Source organism: Molothrus ater, chromosome 24 (assembly GCF_012460135.2).
Source record: "Molothrus ater isolate BHLD 08-10-18 breed brown headed cowbird chromosome 24, BPBGC_Mater_1.1, whole genome shotgun sequence".
Taxonomy (NCBI): Eukaryota; Metazoa; Chordata; class Aves; order Passeriformes; family Icteridae; genus Molothrus; species Molothrus ater.
Genome location: NC_050501.2, coordinates 5,492,560 through 5,512,053, shown reverse-complemented (window position 1 = coordinate 5,512,053; position 19,494 = coordinate 5,492,560). Strand labels below are relative to the sequence as shown.

The 19,494-nt window shown below is 50.6% G+C and overlaps 2 protein-coding genes across 2 annotated transcripts; one reads left to right on the top strand and one right to left on the bottom strand.

Annotated features, from left to right (window-relative positions):
* Window positions 1-922: 922 nt before the first annotated feature.
* ZBTB8B (zinc finger and BTB domain containing 8B) lies at window positions 923-10,084 on the bottom strand. The gene is made up of 4 exons (XM_036397231.2): window positions 10,029-10,084; window positions 8,440-9,309; window positions 5,926-6,104; window positions 923-4,625 (listed from the first exon to the last, which is right to left on the bottom strand). The coding sequence occupies exons 2-4, from the start codon at window positions 9,305-9,307 to the stop codon at window positions 4,314-4,316; spliced, it is 1,359 nt and encodes a 452-aa protein (XP_036253124.1). The 5' UTR covers window positions 9,308-9,309; window positions 10,029-10,084; the 3' UTR covers window positions 923-4,313.
* Window positions 10,085-10,184: 100 nt separating this feature from the next.
* On the top strand, window positions 10,185-18,886 carry BSDC1 (BSD domain containing 1). The gene is made up of 11 exons (XM_036397216.1): window positions 10,185-10,203; window positions 10,993-11,053; window positions 11,589-11,705; window positions 12,417-12,584; window positions 12,666-12,720; window positions 13,200-13,315; window positions 13,508-13,576; window positions 13,721-13,802; window positions 14,525-15,046; window positions 16,170-16,273; window positions 17,247-18,886. Exons 1-11 carry the CDS (start codon window positions 10,193-10,195, stop codon window positions 17,277-17,279), a joined length of 1,338 nt encoding a protein of 445 aa, XP_036253109.1. The 5' UTR covers window positions 10,185-10,192; the 3' UTR covers window positions 17,280-18,886.
* Window positions 18,887-19,494: the final 608 nt, after the last annotated feature.

Here is a 19,494-nt window from a genome sequence, read left to right as displayed (position 1 = left end):
TTCTTCATTTGTATCATCGTTGCTGTCCTCAGCTTTGCCAAGGACCAAGCCAGGAGAGCTGAATCACGCAGGGTTTGAGCTCCACCTCTGTGTCCCAGCACAAACCCAAACCTCTGAGTACAAACCCGTGGAGTAGCAGGGGGTCTCTTCCTTTCTCAAAATGAGCAGGAAATCAGAATGTCCTGCCCTAAACCCCCGGTCCAGGGAGGAACCTTCCCCCGGCAGCAGCAACGTCCAGTTTAGGAAAAGCCTGAGATTTGGTGGAAGCCCAAATCTTAACCCTGTTCCAGCAGCACAATTAAAGCCTCGTTAAGCTCTTATCTCACCCAGTTTCCTGGAACACCCAAATGCCCCACGTTTGCATACAGCTCACCTCGATGGCTTAGGGCTGGACCCAAACAATTCCCAAATCCTCCCCAAATCCTTCCCGACTTCTCTGACACCCTCTGACCCCTGCTCTCCTCCTCCTTCCCCCACAAAAAATCCTTTTCACCACCTCATAACCACCCTCATCCCCTCTCGAGTTCTTCAGTGTCTCACATCTTCCATGGAAAGAAAAAAGGAAAAATTGTCTACTTGCAGCGAGATTTTTTTTTTGTCAAATATTCAATATCATTTAAAATTTTCTGGAAAGCATATTTGGGAGGTTGTCCTCCCCACGTGCATCTCCTTCTAACTAGGATCAGTGTCTGCTTCCCAGCTTGAAAAATGAGAAGTTGAAAAAGTTGAATTAACATAAAACTACAAAGACTGTTTAAAAAATTAATAAAATAAAATATTTTCTAAAAATCTCACTTGGCTGGGGTTTAAGTGAACAGAATCCTTTTAGTCCTTCCTTCCAAAATCCTTATTTTTCTTGCAATCCAGCTGTCCCCAAAAATGGATATGTTGATTTTTAAACCAAATTAATGAAATGGAAACATGAATTATTTCATTTTAATGCCAGAAATTGAAAGGTGAGCCTCAATCTAGACACTCTCAGGTTTACTCAGTCAACATTTGAACGGTAAAAAAAATCAAAGCAACCCTCTCAGAGAGTTTTATTTTCTAGACAATCAAAAAACTCCAGAATGCTCCAAGATCCACAAATATAGTTCAGTCACTTCCACAAATAAGGGTCAGTTTATAAGAATTTGTCATTGTTACTGGACTAAAGGACTTCAGTTATGAAACTGTCTTACAAAACATCAGGAAATTCAACGACCACATTTGGAAGATTTACAAGGGCTTTGCACCAAGAGGTTAAATGCACTACAAACACCAGTGCAGCATGTATTCCTTCAGTGAAATACAGTGCATTTCTGTGCAAAAATACATTAAAATGTGTATTCCTAAACAAAGTCAAGTACAACGAGCTAAGTTTTAAGATATGTCATCTTCACGGCCTTTAAAAACCTTTGAGAAAGAGATTCTATTAGAAATAGCTCCCCTAAAAAGATGATTTTTGATTCTTCATCAAGCACCACAGGAAGGTTTTTTGTTTTGTTTTTTTTTTTTTTAACAGCCAACATCATTTTCTCAAAGCTTGTAGAGGCTGGATCTACAAATGGAAGATTTCAGGAAAAAACATCCAGAAAACGAAGTGGAAAGCACAAGCAAAAACGGATTTACATGAACACCCCGGTCACAAGCATGTGGGTAAATAAACTCCATCCTCTTCTACATCCAAAGGCTGAAAAGACTCCACAGAAAACAAAAACAAAGCAGCACAAAATGACAATTGAACAGGAACCACCGAGTCTGGTGGAAATTTCCCTGTGGAAAATCCTCCCCCCGCCCGCCCCGGCCCCCTGACAGCTCCATTCTCTAGGCACAAACACACAAGGACAATCTCTAAGAGCAAAGACAGCAGGGTGAAGGAGAAAGTCTCTGCAGCCATTCCTGCAGCTTCCAAAGGGTTCGTTTTCCCTGCTCCAAGTGTCTCCACAGGCTCAGTCAGCAGAGTTCAGCCACACCAGGAGCTTCCCAGCCTTGTGGAGCACGAGCCGGGAGCAGCTCAGGTGATACTCCAGGTCTTGTGGCTTCTACCAGTATTTACAATGAGGTGGAATCTTCATGATTCTAAATATTCATCTGATCCCTCTTTACATTCCTGCCCCACTTCCATCAGTGAGTGTCCCCCAAAAAAAAAAAAAAAAAAAAATCAGATTTATCCATGGCTCTCAAGGCAGAAAGTCCCTCCTTCATCACCTTTATCGCCCTGTGGTTTTGGGTGGACTCAGCAAAAATCCAGCAGTCCAAAAGACGAGCCCTGGGAGGCTGGAAGGTGCTTTTCCAAACATCCCAGCAAGGTTTACAAACCCCACACTTTGCTCAAGAGCTCCAAGGAGCCAAAAGCACAGCAGGAATTTCAGAGGAGCTCCACTCCAAAGGTGGCACCTCCACGGGCTGTCCCTTCAATGTCCCTTAATTCAGATTGACCAAACCAGGGGCTCTAGAGCAGGGAATTCTGTAAAGGTCTTGTCCTGTGCTCCAGCTCCTACAAACTCAAATTTCCAGCTGATCTGGAACAGGAATGACTGAAAATCACCCAAATTAAGGGACAGAGAATAAACCCAGCACATTACGTGGTGACACTCATCAAGAACTTGGGACCACACCACTCCAAAAGAAATCTCTTCACCTTCTTCTCTTTGCAGCAGCCACCAATAAAGAGAATTCTTTAAAAACAACTTTGATTCTTCTTTCCTCATCCTACCTGGCGTGGCAAGGAACCCTTGGCTGCACTTGTGAGAGCAGAATCACCTCTCACAAATAAACCTGACATGACAGTGGGGCAGTTTCACCAGAGGGAGAAGCTGAACTGTTCTTTTTCAACGCGGACAAGAAAAGCACGAGGTATGCAGAACAAACCCTGGTTAAATCAAAAGGCTCTTGGGTCTTTTAGGTTTGCCAAGTGGAAAATCTTTACACCAAAAACCCTCAGGAAACAGCACCAAGTGGGAGGAACTGCTCACTCTTTGTCAGCCAAATCTGTCTAAAAAAAAATTCTGCTCCAGCCAAAAAAGACTCATCAAATTTGCCTTTTCGTGAAACACTTAGGAGCAGCAGAGTGAAGAAGCATTAACAGTCTTATTTCACAGTACATTTCAGTTTTGTCCCTGTGTCAGGGAACAGGAGGTCACCCCTAAGCAAACAGGCTTTCTGGTGGTGCTGGGTTTTCTTCTAAAGCTTCCCAGCCTGAGTTTTCATAGCTCTTAAAAACCTGCTGCTGGAAAGGTGACAAAATCTCACCTCCTTTGTGAAGCTTTAGCTGCCCCAGCGAAGAAACAGGAGGTCCACAGTGGAGGTTTTTTAAAAAAAAACAAATATTGGATAAAATCACCAAACATAAGTCTTGAGAGGATCCCTGAATTTGAAAAGAAATTACAGAAAAAAAGGAAGAAAATTATTCCAATAGGGCATCCAGAGCTCTTTTATAGCTCAGATATTTCACTGCTCCTCAGCTACACCAGGTGTGGGTCTGGTTATTCAATCTGCCACAGTCAGAATTCCCAAGGAACCTGCCTGACAGCTTTTAACTCCTATTGCAAAAAGCTGAAAAGAATTTGGGCTTTTCTCTTGGTCCTGGCCACTAAAACACCATTATTTGTGCTTAATATTTAAGCCAAGACTACTGAATTCTGAGTGGCATTAAAGACACAGCTGAAGATGTACAGCCTGAGCTCTCAGGAGAGGAAGATGCAGTAAAAATTCAGAAAGAAAAGCTTGATCTATAAATTATTGCAATTAATTACATGAAACAGATGGATTCTTCCTGTCTATCCTTTCAGCAGCAGCATATTTTCGTGGGGTTTTTCTTGTTATCCTGGTTTTTCTGCCCTGGTTTCCAGGTCAAACCCAGTCTCAGCAAACATTTATGGTTCATCATTTAGCTAACACTGTCCTAAGACAGAAGAATCACAGATTAGCTTGGAAAAGTCCCAAGGTAAGAGATGTAAACCACATTTTATGTCATCTTCAGAGGAAAGGTGGTGTCCCTTCCAGATCAGGGATTAAGGACCATGACTCATTATTTGAAAAAACCTGTCCCCAAAACAACCCAGAGGTGTTCCACCTGCAAACCCCAAACCAGCAGGCAGAGAAACTGCTCAAGTCCAACTTCTGTGAGCCCCAGACTGGAGATCCTTCACAGATTTCTGGTGCACAGCACTGAAAACCTAAAAAGTATCAAAAAATCCAGTTCTCCTCACAATTGAATTAAAACCCAGAATAATAAAAACCAGCACAGTGTCACAGATTGAGCAAATGTGCAGTTTTCTGTCACAGACACTGCCAGGGAACCTCTCGGTGCTCCCCCTCTCCTCTCACTGCTACATCAAAGTCTCTCTGTCTGACAAACTGCGGTGGATTTCCTGCTTGTCATCGCCATCATCATCCTCAGCTGGGTCATTTTCCTCTCCAGACTCCACGTAGATGGGCCAATCATTGTCAGCATCTCCTTTTTCCTGCCCTTCTGAGGCCGTTTCCACCAGGCTGAGGTTGATGGGCAGGGAGTCCTCGTGGGTGGTGGTGACACAGGTGCAGCTGTCACAGAGCCCGAAGCGCCGCAGCCCCTGGGACAGGCTGTTGGTGAAGGTCCTCCTGCAGCCCTTGCAGATGATGGGCTTGTTGGAGCGATGGACCTGCGGGGAAAACAGCAAATTTGGAGAAAAAAAGAGGCAATTTGCTGCTTTGGAGAGATTGCCACAACAGGAACACAGCCACGCTTCAGCTAAAGGAGTCCCATCCTGATTCTGGGCTACCCAAGTGTAGCAATCATGGAATGGTTTGGGTTGGAAGGATCTTAGAGCTTGTCCAGCCCATGGACACCTTCCACAATTCCAGGTTGCTCCAAGTCCCGTCCAACCTGGCCTGGGATGCTTCCAGAAATGAGGAATCCACACCTTTACCACCCTCACAGGGCAGAATTCCTTCCTGAAATCGTATCTAACAGATTGGGAAGATAAAATGCCCCTGCATCATTTAGCATAGCATAGTATAGTACAAAATAGTAATAGTAATAGGTACAGTATAGTATCTAGTGTAGTATAGTACAGAATAGTATGGTACAGTATATAGTGTAGTGTAGTGTAGTGTAGCATAGTATAGTATAGTAATAGTATAGTATTAAATAACAGTCTAGTAATAGTATAGTAATAGTATAGTATAGTAACAGTATAGTATTAAATAACAGTCTAGTAATAGTATAGTATAGTATAGTAACAGTATAGTATTAAATAACATAGTATAGTAATAGTATAGTATAGTAATAGTATAGTATACTATAGAATAGTATAGCATAGTGTAGTATAGCATAGAATAGTATAGTATAGAACAGAATAATATGGTATAGTATGGTATAATATAGAATAGTATATAGTGTAGTATAGAATAGAATAATACAGAATAGTATACAGTGTAGTGTACTATAGTATAGTATAAAATAGTAATAGTTTAGTACTAATATAGTAATAGAATAGTATAGTATGATATGGTATGGAATAGAATAGTATAGATTAGTATAAAATAGTATATCATAGTGTAGTATAGTATAGAATAGTATAGCATAGTATAGAATAGTATAGCATAGTATAGAATAGCATAGTATAGTACAGTATAGTATAGTACAGTACAGTATAGTATAGTATAGTACAGTATAGTATAGTACAGTATAGTATAGTATAGTATAGTATCTCTCTTTAGTATAGCTGCAATGTCCTATAATATCGTTTTAATGAGGCCAGCGTTCAGCATTCCAAAGCCTCGAGTCAGATGCCAATCACTTCCCAGACTTGGGGTCACCTCGCAATTCCCATAACCACCCCCTAACACGAACCCCAGACCCACCCACTAAAGAACTGCGAATCCCAAACCCCGGGGCAGCCTCCCGGGCCCGTGCCCCCCTCTAACCCCGCAGGTGAGCAGGGCGTGGCAGGGACTCACGCTGAGGGCGTGGCTGCGCAGGTGCTCCTGGCGGGTGAAGCGCTTCCCGCAGGTCTCGCAGGGGTACGGCCGCTCCCCGGTGTGCGAGCGGATGTGGCGCTTCAGGATCCCCTTCTGCTTGGCCGTGTAGGGGCAGAAGGGGCACTTGTGCAGCTTGATGGGCACCACCAGCACGTCACCTTGGGGACAAAACACAGGCTGTGAGCTCGGGCGCCCGCTGAGATGCTGCTGCTCAGGCTCCTCGCGCTGCTGCTCGCTGCAAACCTGAGCTGGGAACTGCGTTTTCCCTCACCTGGGGGTTCCTCGGCTGTGCCATTGCAGAATTCATGCAGCTGCAGTGCCCTGGAAAATCAGCCTGTCTGTTGTTCAAGACAGCAAAGCATTCATTTAATTTTAGGAAGCCTTTTAGTTAAGTACCAATAATCTGCTTCTAGTCAAGTGGGGTCTCTGCTCCATCTCAGCCACTTCCTTTTTTTAAAAATTATTAAATCATTAGCATCAGAAACTAAAACCTTAAACACAAACTGCAGGCAGAAATAGCACATTTTGGCTATTCCTTTTTTTAAAAATTATTAAACCATTAGCATCAGAAACTAAAACCTTTAACACAAGCTGCAGGCAGAAAGAGCACATTTTGGCCATGTTCTTTCATATTTAGGTATGAAAATATGACTCTGTTTCTACTCCCTTCCTGTTGGGAATAACGAGGTGAAGGACTCCAATATATTTCCTGACAATACTTTACTGTTCCAAAAACCAAACCACAAGTAATACACAATTTATGGAGTCAGGTGCAAGAACAGAATTCAATTTGAAGATCCCATTTTACAGAAAGGTGGGCACTGCCAAGTTTTTCAGCACCAGCTTCCCTTCCAGCAGAAAGGTGGAGATGTGATGCCAAAGGATTCATTTTCCCTGTTCCAGGCCCTGACTGAGGGAAATGTTTTGTGTGTCAAGCAGGTGAGACTGCAGAGCACCCCCTGTATTAAGGTTTACCCAACTCACTATCAAAAAAAGCGTGTCTGGTATCAATGATGTGAGTGAGAGTCTTGGAGGTTCCCAAGGGATTGCAAATCCCTGCTGGGCATTTAGAGCTTCATTTAAACCCAGTTCTTAGTCCTGCCTTGCTTCCAGTGCTCTACAGGTGCCAGTTTTCCCTCCTTCTGCTGTGAGGGATGACTGGAACAGAGATGGAAGCTTGAAAAAAAGTGAAATTTATCTCATCTCCTAACCTGAGTGCACCATTCTTTTATCAGGAGTTTGTATTTCTCATTTCTGGTGCCTTGCGAAGAAGCTGAGGCAGCAGCAGCACTGAAAGCTGAGAAACTCCCACTCTCCTCACTGCTACCAAGTCCTGTTTTAGCACAGAAACAGAAGGAATGGAAGGTTTGGTTTCTTTTCCCTCACTCCTACTCAAACCCCATCTCTCATCAACATTTCTGATACACTGTCAGGACTCCTGATGTTCCCCATCAAACTCTGGAAGCATTTCCCTTTTAATGACTCATGAACAGCCTGGAGATGTTGAGAGAGGAAAAAGAGAAGTGAAATTTGTGTGTTGGATGTTCTTGCCTTGGCACACATCAAAAAGCACCAGCGTGAGTGGTGACAGCCCTGCTCTGAGAGTAAACCTGCAGTTGTGATTTTATCAGTGCCCTGCTTGAGAGGATTTGTCACTTTTATTGGCTTTAAAGTCACACAGGCAGCTTGAGCTGCAGATGACAGGAAAATAAATTTGCTGGCTACAGTCAGTGCCAGCCCTGTGGCATTTGTCACATCCTCAGCACCTGTGGCACTCAACAGTCTGTCAGAGCCAGCTCCTGTCCTCACAAAGCTGTTTGGACAAGGCACTTATGAAAAACCAGATAAAATGCCCAAATCTTTATTGTCCACATCAGGAGAAATGCACATGGGCATGGTTTTCCTGAGAGTGCTGCCAGGAAATATTCCTGAGATATTCCAGCTGGTGCTGGGCTCAGGGCAGCTGGAAAGTGAAAAAAGCCTCATTTTTATGCCATGCCAGGGAACTGAAAGCTTTCAGTGCTCCTGAAGGACTTGCAGGAGTCCCTCAGTGTTGGATAAAACTGATTCCTGCCCTCTGAAGTTGCAAACAGAGCAGCACTGGCAGGAGCTGGGATGGGATGAGCTCCTGCTGCTGCACCAGGTCCTGCAGCAGGTCCCTCCTGTGGCAGCTCAGCTCCTGCTGGATTGCTCCTTATGACCATCAGGAGGGAAAAATCCTCTTTAAAAACATTCATCGAGGTCCCAGTGAGTCTGTTCATGAAAGAAGAATCACCCCAAGTGAAGGCTGGGGTGATTTGGGAGCTGCAGAGCTGTCAGCAATACTCACCTGCCATGGGCTGCACCAAACAAACAAGTACAGCTGCTTTCAAAGTGCACAACAAGAGTTTATTTCACCGTGCCAAAAATTCAGCAAAATATTCTTGGACAAGAATAACAAAAGGAGCCCAACAAAGCTGTTCCCTCCTGCCCTGCACCCCGGAGTCCTCTCACCTGTGTCCTCACCATACCAGTCGCTGTGAATGTCCACCATGGAGCTCATGGGCACTCCAGCATCCTCAGCCCTACCCTCAAATCCCCGGACCAAGTGATGCACCACGTCCTCCTTCCTCGGGGCCGAGCTGTTGCGCAGCAGAGCCTCCAGGAACTGCTTCATGTGCAAATTATTGCAGGCCAGCTCCAGGGGCTGCCCCTCTTCCATGGGCTCCAGCGCTGCCGCGCCCGCGGGCTCGGGGTCAAACTCCACCTTGGGTTCCACCCTCCTGCAGCCATCGGGGGAGTCACTGCTCTGAGGGTCCCTGGCCGCCACCTCCAGGGGGTGACAGCCACTGCAGTCCCCGCAGGGAGGGTCCCTCTGGCATTCCAGAACCTTCTCCTGCATGGAGGACACGGAGGCAGCGCCCTTGGAGCCCGCGGAGGGGCCCTCCCTGGCCGAGCTGCCGCTGTCAGCCTGGTAGAACACCACAGCCTCCCTCTCCATCTTCCTGCAGATGTCCAGCGAGGACCTGATGTAGCTCTTGCAGAAGTTGACCACGTCGGTCATCTGCAGGTAGCTGGCCGCCGACATCACCTCGATGACGTTGTCCCCGCACAGATCCAGCTTCCCCGAGTAGAGGAAATCCAGGATGACGGAGAAAGCCTCGGAGGTGACGATGTCCAGCGAGGCCGTGCTGTGGCGCCCGCTGTCCTGGATGTAGTGGATGAGCAGCGCTCGGAAGTAGCCGCTGTTGGCGAACAGGATGTTCTTGTGGGCTTTGAAGATCCTGCCCTCCACGATGATGCTGCAGTCGCAGAAGAAATCCCGCTTGCGCTGCTCGTTCAGCTCCCCCAGCAGCTTGGTGTAGTAGGACTGAACCTCCATGGCTGGGGGGACAGAGGAGAGTCAGTGCCAGGACGAGGGGACAGCAGAGACAGAGGAGAGTCAGAATCGGGACAGGGGGACAGCAGGACAGGGAGACAGCAGGACAGGGGGACAGCAGGACAGGGGGATAGCAGGGACAGAGGAGACTCAGTGCCAGGACAGGGGACAGCGGGACAGGGGGGACACCACCACCCCCAGGGACACCGGCACCGCGGGGACATCGCCACTGCCACTCCTTCCCAGCGCTGCGGGGACACCGGGACAGGCGGGGACACCACAAAGGATCGTCCTGCCCGGCGCCTGGGGTCCGTCCTGCCCGGTACCGGGGGGTTCCACGCCCCTTCCCGCCCGGTACCGCGTCTCCGCTCTGCCCGGTCCCAGAAGTCCCGCATCCCATCAAGGTCCGTCCTGCCCGGTACCGGGGGTCCCGCACCCCGCCATGGACCGTCCCGCCCGGTACGGAGAGTCCGTCCTGCCCGGTACCCACCGGATGTCCCGGAACACCAAGGACCGTCCTGCCCAATACCAGCATCCCCTAGAACGCCAAGGGCCACCCTGCCCGGTGCCGGGATCCCCCGCCGCGCCAAGCACCGACCTCCCGGTGGCGGCATCGCCCGTTACCGGGAGCCCTCCCTGCTGTAAGCACCGCCTTGCCCGGTACCGGGGTGCCCCGGAACGCGTCCCCGCCCGCCCCGGGCAGCGCTCGGTGCCCATCGCTCACCTCCGCCCAGCCGCGCTCCCGGTCCCGCTCCCGGTCCCGCCCGGCCGCCGTACCCGGGCCGCGCCCCCGGGGCGGGACAGGAAGTGACGTCAGAGGGGCCGGGCTCCGGGGCGGGGCCCGCGGGGTGAGGGGTCGGTAAATATTGGTGACGTCACACCGCCAAGATGGCGGAGGGGTGAGCGGGGCACGGCCGGGGGGCGGCGGGACCGGGGGGGAACGAGAACGGGACGGGACACGGACCCCATGGGCAGGGGGCGGCGAGAGGGGATCGGACAGCGGGGCCGGGGTCTGGGGGGTGGGAGCTGGGACCGGGGTCTGGGATGGAATCGGGGGTTGGAATCTGGGGTTGGGGCTTTGGGTTGGGGTCTGGATCTGGGGTCTGGGATGGAATCGGGGGTTGGAACTTGGGGTTGGGGTCTGATCTGCGGTTGGGGTCTGGATCTGGGTCTGGGGTTGGGATCCGGGATCGGGGTCTGGGGATAGAATGTGTGGTTGGGGTCTGAATTTGGGTTAGGAGTCAGAATCGGGGATCTGGATCTGGGGTTGGGGATGGAATCTGGGGTTGGGGTCTGAATTTGGGTTAGAAGTCGGGATCTGGGTTTGGGGTTGGGATCTGGGGTTGGGGTCTGAATTTGGGCTGGGATTTGGGATCTGGGGTCGGGGTGGGGATCTGGGTCTAGGTTTGGAATCTGGGGTCAGGATCTGGGATTGGAGTCTGGAGTTGGGATCTGGGGTCAGGGTCTGAAGCTGGGGTTGGGATCTGGATCTGTGCTCTGGGATCTGTGTATGGGGTTGGGATTTGGGTCTGGAATCAAAATATAGCATCTGAATCTGGGGTCAGGATATGGGATTTGGGATCTGGGTCTTGGAGCTCGTTCTGGGACCCTGGTTTGGGGTCGGGCTCTGGCTCTGGGTTCGGGCTCTGTGTGTGGCCGTGTGCTGACGCCGTGCCTGTCCCGCGCAGGGAGGATGGCGGCTGGTGGCGGAGCTGGCTCCAGCAGAGCTACCAGGCCGTCAAGGAGAAGGTGAGAACCGGTGGGAGCTGCCGGGAGCCCCCGGGAACAGCCAGGAACCTCTGGGAGCCGCCAGGAGCGGGAGGGCGGGGCCAGCCCCGGGAGCCCAGTGAGGCTCCGGGAGGGTCTCCCCGAAGTGGGATTGGGATGGATTTGCTGTGGATCGAGCAAACACTGGGTCATGCTGGGCTCTGTCATGTGGGAATCACCCCCTGAGCAGGGGGGTTGTGCTTCCAGCATGGCTCTGTGGTGTGTAACTTCCTGCTGTGACAGCATTGCCTGTGTTAATTAGACACAAAACTTAAACCCAAGCTTCTCCCAGCCTGTGTTTTTCCTAGTCTTGGCTTCAGAGCCTCCTGGAATGTGTTTTGGGCAGAGCAGATGCTGTTGCTGTTCAGGTTATTCTGGTTTTATGCATTGCCCAGGTTGGGGTGAGGGTTCATCTGGGCTAAACTCTCCCACCTGAGTTTTTGTAACGTGCTGGGAGCAATCCCAGCTTTGTTGGGGAGCCAAAAGTCTGGAGAATCCATCTTCTGTCTCCTTGCAGTCCACAGAGGCTTTGGAGTTCATGAAGAGGGACCTGGCTGAGTTCACCCAGGTGGTGCAGCACGACACCGCCTGCACCATCGCCGCCACGGCCAGCGTGGTCAAGGACAGGCTGGCAGTGAGTAGGGGCTGGGAGAGCTTCAGCACCACCCAGTGCCACCCCTGCCGTGGGCAGGGACACCTTCCACCCTCCCAGGCTGCTCCAAACCCCGTCTGGGATAACTCCAGGCATGGCACAGTCACAGCTTCTCTGGGAATTCCATCCCAGTGCCCTCACAGGGAAGGATTTCTTCCCAGTATCCCATCTAACCCCACTTCCTACAGATTAAAGCCATTCCCCCTTTTCCTGTCACCCTCGTGGTTCCCTCTCCACTGTGCTGAGCAGGGGGACACTGGCAGTGTCACTGTAGGGGAGACATTGGCAGTGTCACTGTAGGGGGACACAGGTGCTGTCACTGTAGGAGGGACACTGGCAGTGTCACTGTAGCGGGGACACAGGCTCTCCACACGAGCTGTGAGCCTCAGCCCTGCACAGCTGCTGCTGGCACAGCCCCACCCCACACCAGGCAGCCCCAAACCTGGCTGTGCTTCCCCCACAAAGCCCCAAACCTGGCTGTGCTTCCCCCACAAAGCCCCAAACCTGGCTGTGCTTCCCCCACAAAGCCCCAAACCTGGCTGTGCTTCCCCCACAAAGCCTCAGCTCAGTTCCTCAGTTCCCCTCAGGTGCCTCCCACCTCACCCTTCCTGAAGGGGCAGATCCTGCTTCCTTAAGGATCTTACCCATAAATCCTGGGATGTTACTGACCCTGTGCTGCCTCTTCCCTTGAAGAGGGCAGAAGGCTCAGGTGCCACTGAGAAGGTGAGGAAGGGCCTGTCTGACTTCCTGGGGGTCATCTCGGACACCTTCGCTCCCTCTCCGGACAAGACCATTGACTGTGACGTTATCACCCTGATGGCAACGCCCTCAGGTACCACTGAGCCCTACGACAGTGCCAAGGTCAGTGTGGCACCCTGAGCCCTGGCCCCTGGCCCTGCTGCTGTCCCTCCCCTCACAGCTGTCCCTGTGTGTCCCCTCCAGGCCCGTCTCTACAGCCTCCAGTCCGACCCAGCCACCTACTGCAACGAGCCCGATGGTATGGGGGGTTCAGGGGGCTGCCCTAGGGGGTTCAGGGGCTCCAGGGTGCTGCCCTAAGGGGTTCATGGGCTCCAGGGTGCTGCCCTTGGGGGTTTGGGGGCTCCAGGGTGCTGCCCTTGGGGGTTTGGGGGCTCCAGGGTGCTGCCCTAGGGGGTTCAGGGGCTCCAGGGTGCTGCCCTAGGGGGTTTGGGGGTCCAGGGTGCTGCCCTAGGGGGTTTGGGGGTCCAGGGTGCTGCCCTAGGGGGTTTAGGGGCCAGCTGGAATTCCCTGAAGCCTTTGGCCAGCAGGGCTTGGCTGCAGAAGAGCAGATCTGTCTCTTACCTCAAGGACCAGCTTAGGCTGAATTTCCTAGCCCAATTTAACCTGGGCCTTGAGCTGGCAGAGCATTTCTGAGCCCTGTGGCTCCCTCCTCCTGTGCCCCAGCACCTCCAGTGAAACCTCCCCAAACTCAAGGATTCTTATCCCTGTCCCAAACAGGCCCTGCTGAGCTGCTGGAGGCCTGGCTGGCTCAGTTCAGCCTGGAGGAGAAGAAAGGGGAGATTGCAGAGCTGCTGGCCACCAGCCCTTCCATCAGGGCACTCTACACCAAAATGGTGAGACCCTGCCTGGGCAACTCCTGACGTGGGGAATGCTGCAGGAAAGCCCTGAGCTGTTTGTGCCCTGCAGCTGGAGTGGAAACTATGGAAAAATGGATGGAATAAAATGGGAGCTGCAAGCTTTGGGAGGATAGAGGGGCACAGCTCTCCCTCTGAGGGGCTCATCCCTTTCTCTGATCCCTTTCTCAGGTCCCTGTGGCTGTTTCCCACTTGGAGTTCTGGCAGCGCTATTTTTACAAACTGCATCGCCTGGAGCAGGTGGGTCAGGCTGGGGGGGGTCCCTGGGGGGCTTTTCCTGGGCAAACTGGGATCTGGGCTGAGCCTTGGAGTCAGTGAAGCTGAAATGCCTGGGGGAGGAAAGGGGCTGGGCATGTGAGCAGCTGCTGTGTTGGATTCCTGCAGGATGAAGCCCGGAGGGAGGCTCTGAAGCAGCGAGCAGAGCAGAGCATGCAGCAAGAGGAGCCAGGCTGGGAGGAGGATGAAGGTGGGACAGGTTTGGGGGCTTTCATGGGGTGGTGGCTCCTCCTCACTGCCACAAATCACAGTGGGCAGTGAAGGGGCAGCTCTGATCTCTGCTCTGTGGTCAGTGGTGGGATCTGAGGGAATTTCTGGAGCTGTGTCAGGGTGGTTGAGGTTGGAAATCAGGAAATGTTCTCCCCCCAGAGGGTGCTGGGCACTGCCCAGGCTCCCCAGGGAATGGGCACAGCCCCACAGCTGGCACAGCTCCAGGACAAGGCTCTCAGGAATGCCCAGGGTGGGATTTTTGGGATGTCTGTGCAGGGCCAGGGCTTGGACTGGGTGATCCCTGTGGGTCCCTCCCAGCTCAGGATGTTCTGTGATTCTGTGAAATCCAGCTCAGAGCATTCTGTGGTTCTGTGAAATCCAGCTCAGGGCATTCTGTGATTCTGTGAAATCCAGCTCAGGACATGCTGTGGTTCTGTGAAATCCAGCTCAGGGCATTCTGTGGTTCTGTGAAATCCAGCTCAGAGCATTCTGTGATTCTGTGAAATCCAGCTCAGAGCATTCTGTGGTTCTGTGAAATCCAGCTCAGGACATGCTGTGGTTCTGTGAAATCCAGCTCAGGATGTTCTGTGATTCTGTGAAATCCAGCTCAGAGCATTCTGTGGTTCTGTGAAATCCAGCTCCCAGCCCAGCTGCTGCTGCCCTTCCTGAAACATCTCTCACTTTTCTTCTGCCTCCCTACAGAGGAGTTCTTGGGGATGTCCCCCCTGCCTTGTGCAAACATCACGTTTCCAGGAGCAGCACAGAAAGCACCCAGCTCAGAGGGACACCAGGCTGCTGCCCCCAAGGCTCCCTGTGGGGAGAGCTGGGCTGTGCTGCCCCCAGAGCTGGTGCCAGGGGAGCAGAGCCCCTCGGAGAGCAGCGAGAGCGTGTCCCTTGTGACTCAGATTGCAAACCCTGCCCCTGTGCCTGCCACCCAGCTACAGACTGCAGCTCCAGCCCTGCCCCTCTCCCAGAGGCTGCAGGAGGCCACCTTGGAAGAGCAGAGCTCCCTGCCAAAGCCCCCAGAAGCTGCTCAGCCTTGTGCACCTGCCCAGCCATCAGCAGCACCCTCGGAGCTGGCAGCTGGAACGGAGCTCAGGGAGCTGGAGAGCAAAGGGCAGGGCAGGACAGAGACTCTGAGGGAGGAAGGACCCACAGATCTGAGAGTCTTCGAGCTCAACTCGGACAGTGGCAAATCCACCCCCTCCAACAACGGCAAGAAAGGTTTGTGTGGGGCTGGGAAAACCCTGGGAGGGCCCCTGGGGAAAGCTCTGGGTTTATGGTGCTGAGGGAGAGGAAAGGGAAAGAAATCAGTGATCTGCTGGCTGAGCAGTGTGACAGTGTTCACAGGGGATGAGGGAAGAGATGAGGATCTGACTCCATGTTTCAGAAGGCTTGGTTTATTATTTTATGATATATATTATATTATGTATCATAAATATTCTATATTTATTAATATTATATCATACTATATTATATATTAATATTTCATATATTATAATATTATATATTAATATAGTATATATTATTATATTCATTATATAGCATATATTAAAATATATTAATATATTATTATTTATTATAAATTATAATATATTATACATTATATATTATATTATTTATTATATTATATTATTATGATATATATTATATTAATAATTCTAACAGCTGGTAGTTTTGTAACAATTACTTTCTCCAAAACTATACTAAAAGAATAGAAGAAAGGATTTCATCAGAAGGCTGGCTAAGAATAGAAGAGGAAAGAATGATAACAAAGGCTTGTGTCTGGGACAGAGAGTCTGAGCCAGTTGGGCTGTGATTGGCCATTAATTAGAAACAACCACATGAGCCCAATCCCAGATGCCCCTGTTGCATTCCACAGCAGCAGATAACCATTGTTTGCATTTTGTTCCTGAGGCCTCTCAGCTTCTCAGGAGGAACAATCCTAAGGAAAGGATTTTTCATAAAATGTGTCTGTGACAGAGCAGACCAGGCCTTGGTCCCTGGCTGCCCGGAAAGGCTGAGCTCCCTGGAGGGGATGTGGTGATTCCTCCTCTCTGCCCTGCTGGGACAATGACAGTCCCCATATCAAAGTCCCTCCTGTCATTCCTTATCTCCTGCATTTTCTGTGTGGCTGGAACCTGACACATCCCAGTTCTCCCAGGCCAGAGGAGAAAATCCTCCAGCACCCACCTCTCCCCCTGGTTGTGCACCAGCCCTGGCTGTGAGGGGAGCAGGCTCAGCCCACCCCATCTCTGATCCTGGCAATGTGGAGGCTCTGAGCCCTGGGAATTCCGGGGTTTTGGGGCCAGCTCTGCTGGCTCAGTGGGGACATTTGTGCTTCCAGGCTCCAGCACGGATATCAGCGAGGACTGGGAAAAGGACTTTGATCTGGACATGACAGAGGAGGAGGTGCAGCTGGCACTGTCCAAGGTGGAAATGTCTGGGGAGGTGAGTCAGGGCAGGCAAAACTGCCCCCCAAAAGCATCACCAGCCCCTCAGGGTGGGGTGTTTGTGAGGGTCCCCAGCACGAGGTGAGAGATGAGAATCTGACTCCCAAGTTCTCAGAAGGCTGATATATTATATTATATTATATTATATTATATTATATTATATTATATTATATTATATTATATTATATTATATTATATTATATTATATTATATTATATTATCTATGATATAAAATAATATCATCTTTATTTTATTTATTATATTTATTTTATTAATATAATATAATATAAATAATAAAATAAATAAATTAAAAATATATGGATATGATATAATGTAATATATTTATTCTAGTCTATTTATTATATCCATTCTATTTATTATATCCATTCTATATATTATATTATATTATATTATATTATATTATATTATATTATATTATATTATATTATATTATATTATATTATATTATATTATATTATTTTTATTATATTAATTATATTATATTTATTTATTATATTTATTATATTGAATGCTATACTAAAACTATACTAAAGAAAGAGAAAGGAGACATCAGAAAGTTTAAGAATGAATAATAAAAGCTGTGACTGACTCAGAGAGTCTGACACAGCTGATGGTGATTGGTCATTAAGTAAAAACAATTCACATGGAACCAGTCAGGCATTCACCTGTTGGTAAACAATGTCCAGGCCACATTCCAAAGCAGCAAAACACAGGAGCAGCAAGCAGATAATTATTGTTTTCATTCCTCTCTGAGGCTTCTCAGTTTCCCAGGAGAAACCCCTGGGCAAAGAGGATTTTTCAGAAAAGGTGCTGGTGACACTCAGGGTGGTGCTGCATGAGCAGAGAGGGGCTGGTGGGGTGAGTGTGCAGCTGTCCCAAGGGGGAATCTGTTGTGTTACAGAAACAAACAGTTGAAAGCAGCTCAGAAGTGAATTTCCTCTTGTTTGCAGCTGGAAGATGAAGAGTGGGAAGACTGGGAATAAAGCAGCTGCTTGCAGTGTGTGTCACAGGCTCATTTCCACACCGAACGTGAATCCAACCTCGGACCAGCTGTTCCTTTGTGTGTGACTGTGCTGGGGTTGCACCCCCAGCCTGCAGGAGTTCCCATTCCTGCAAAAACCTGGGGGCAACTCAAGTGACCCCTCCAGCTCCAGGAGGAGGAAGCAGGAGGTCACTGGCACACAGGAGCCCGACTTCTCCACAGGTCCTAGAGACTGGCCAAGCCAAAACTGACCCTGCTGTGTTGGGAAGAGGCAGAGTGAGGGGTCCCTGGGGCCAGCTGGGCACTCAGAGCCCTGCCAGCTGTGCTGGGTGCTGCCAGGCTGCCAGCTGGCTCCTTCCCTGCTTGTGTGTGCACGTGGAACCCTCAGCTGAGAGGCTCCTGCTCGCTGCTCTGCAATTCCCACCCAGGGAGGGCCTGAGGCCTGGAGGTGCTGCACAAAAAAGCACTTGGCTCGTGGCTTTGACCCTGGAAGGAGCCAAACCCCCTGCCAAACCCTCAGCTTCTGCCTGGCTTTTTGTCTTGGAAGCTTTTTCTCATGGAAATTCCCATTTCCAGCAGTTTCTCCAGAAGAGCCAAGGCCCGCTGCTCTCCCCTTTTGCAGCTGCACCACCTTCCTGCACTGGGTTTTGTGTCTTTCTAGTTAAATTCTCCAAGCAAAATCCTCCTGGCTTGCTCTTACTGCTGGGCTGGCACTGGTTTGGGTCAGCTGGGGACAGAGCCCCAGTGTTGGTGGCACTGGTTTGGGTCAGCTGGGGACAGAGCCCCAGTGTTGGTGGCCACTTGCAAAGGTCCAACCTGGCCCCACTTCAACCTCAGCTTGGCCAGCCTGGGGGGGACAGAGGCTCCCAAATTGGGGTGTCCCTGTTGTGTGTCCCCATCTGAGCCCTGTCCCACCCGTGCCAGCCCCTGCAGCCACCACGAGCTTTGGGTTCCTTCCCTTCAGCCCCTGGCACTGTTTGTTTCACTCCCTTCAGCCCCACGACTCCTTTTTGGGGCAGTTTCATGTCACAACAGGAGATGCTGCTCATGCACAGTTACCCCCAGGGGACAGTGCCCTCCCTGGCCCTTGGGGTGCTGAGGTGACACTTTCTGCCTTTGTCCTGCCCCTTCCAGGGCTGGGGGTTTCCTGCTGGCTTTGGACAGCACTAAACGAGGTGCACTTGGAAGAGTTGGGGTTTTGGGGTTGGGTTTTCCTTCTTTAGGGCGATTCCTGCTGGGAGCATCCCTGTCCTGCCAAAGCCCTGGGTCCAGCAGAGCCTCTCCTTGTCCTGGCTGGGATTGTGGTGGGCAGGGGACACAGGGGACACCAGTGGGGACCTGGGGCTGCTGTGAGCTCCAGCTGATCCCACAGCAGAGCTCGAGGCTGCAGCATCTGTGTCACTTTCTTTCCTTTTTTTAGTGGAATTAACCGTGGGGTTGGTTGTGCAATATTCTCTGTTCTTGAACTATTCCGCATCTCCCTGAGCCTTTTCTAGCTGGGGTGACAAACCAGGAACAATTCTAACAGCTGGTAGTTTTGTAACAATGACTTTCTCCAAACCTTTTACAGACTTGCAGTTAACAGCAATTAAAGGAGTTCTCAGAGTCTCTGCCGTGTTCTCATTTCCTCCGGGGTGGGGATGACACAAATTTTCCTTTCCTCCCATCTCCCTCAGGAGAGGGAAAGGAGCCCCCGCTGCCCCAGGCTCCTCAGGCTCTGAGTGACCCCATAAAAGCAGCCAGTCCTCAAACTGTGACCCCATAAAACCAGCCAGTCCTCAAACTCTGTCCCCCAATTTTCGGGGCTCTGAGTGACCCCATAAAACCAGCCAGTCCTCAAACTCTGTCCCTGCTTTTTTGGGGCTCTGAGTGACCCCATAAATCCACCGGGTGTGCCCCAGAGCTCGTCTCTGCCTGGCACAGCTCCCAGGGTGGGTGACAAACACCAACCCAGTCCCTCCCAGTGGGGACATTCAGGGTTCCAGGGGCTGCTGGCACCGCAGGAGTTGGTCCCAAGGGTTCCTCAGGGATCTTCCTGGGGCAGCGCTGGGCTGCAGCAGCTCCTTCCCTTCCTGCAGCCAAGGGAACCGGACACGAGTGTCAGGATGGAGGGGACACATGAGAGGGGACACGAGTGACAGGATACGAGTGACAAAACCCGAATGAGGGGACGCGAGTGACAAGACACGAGTGACAGGATGCGACCGCCCCTGCAG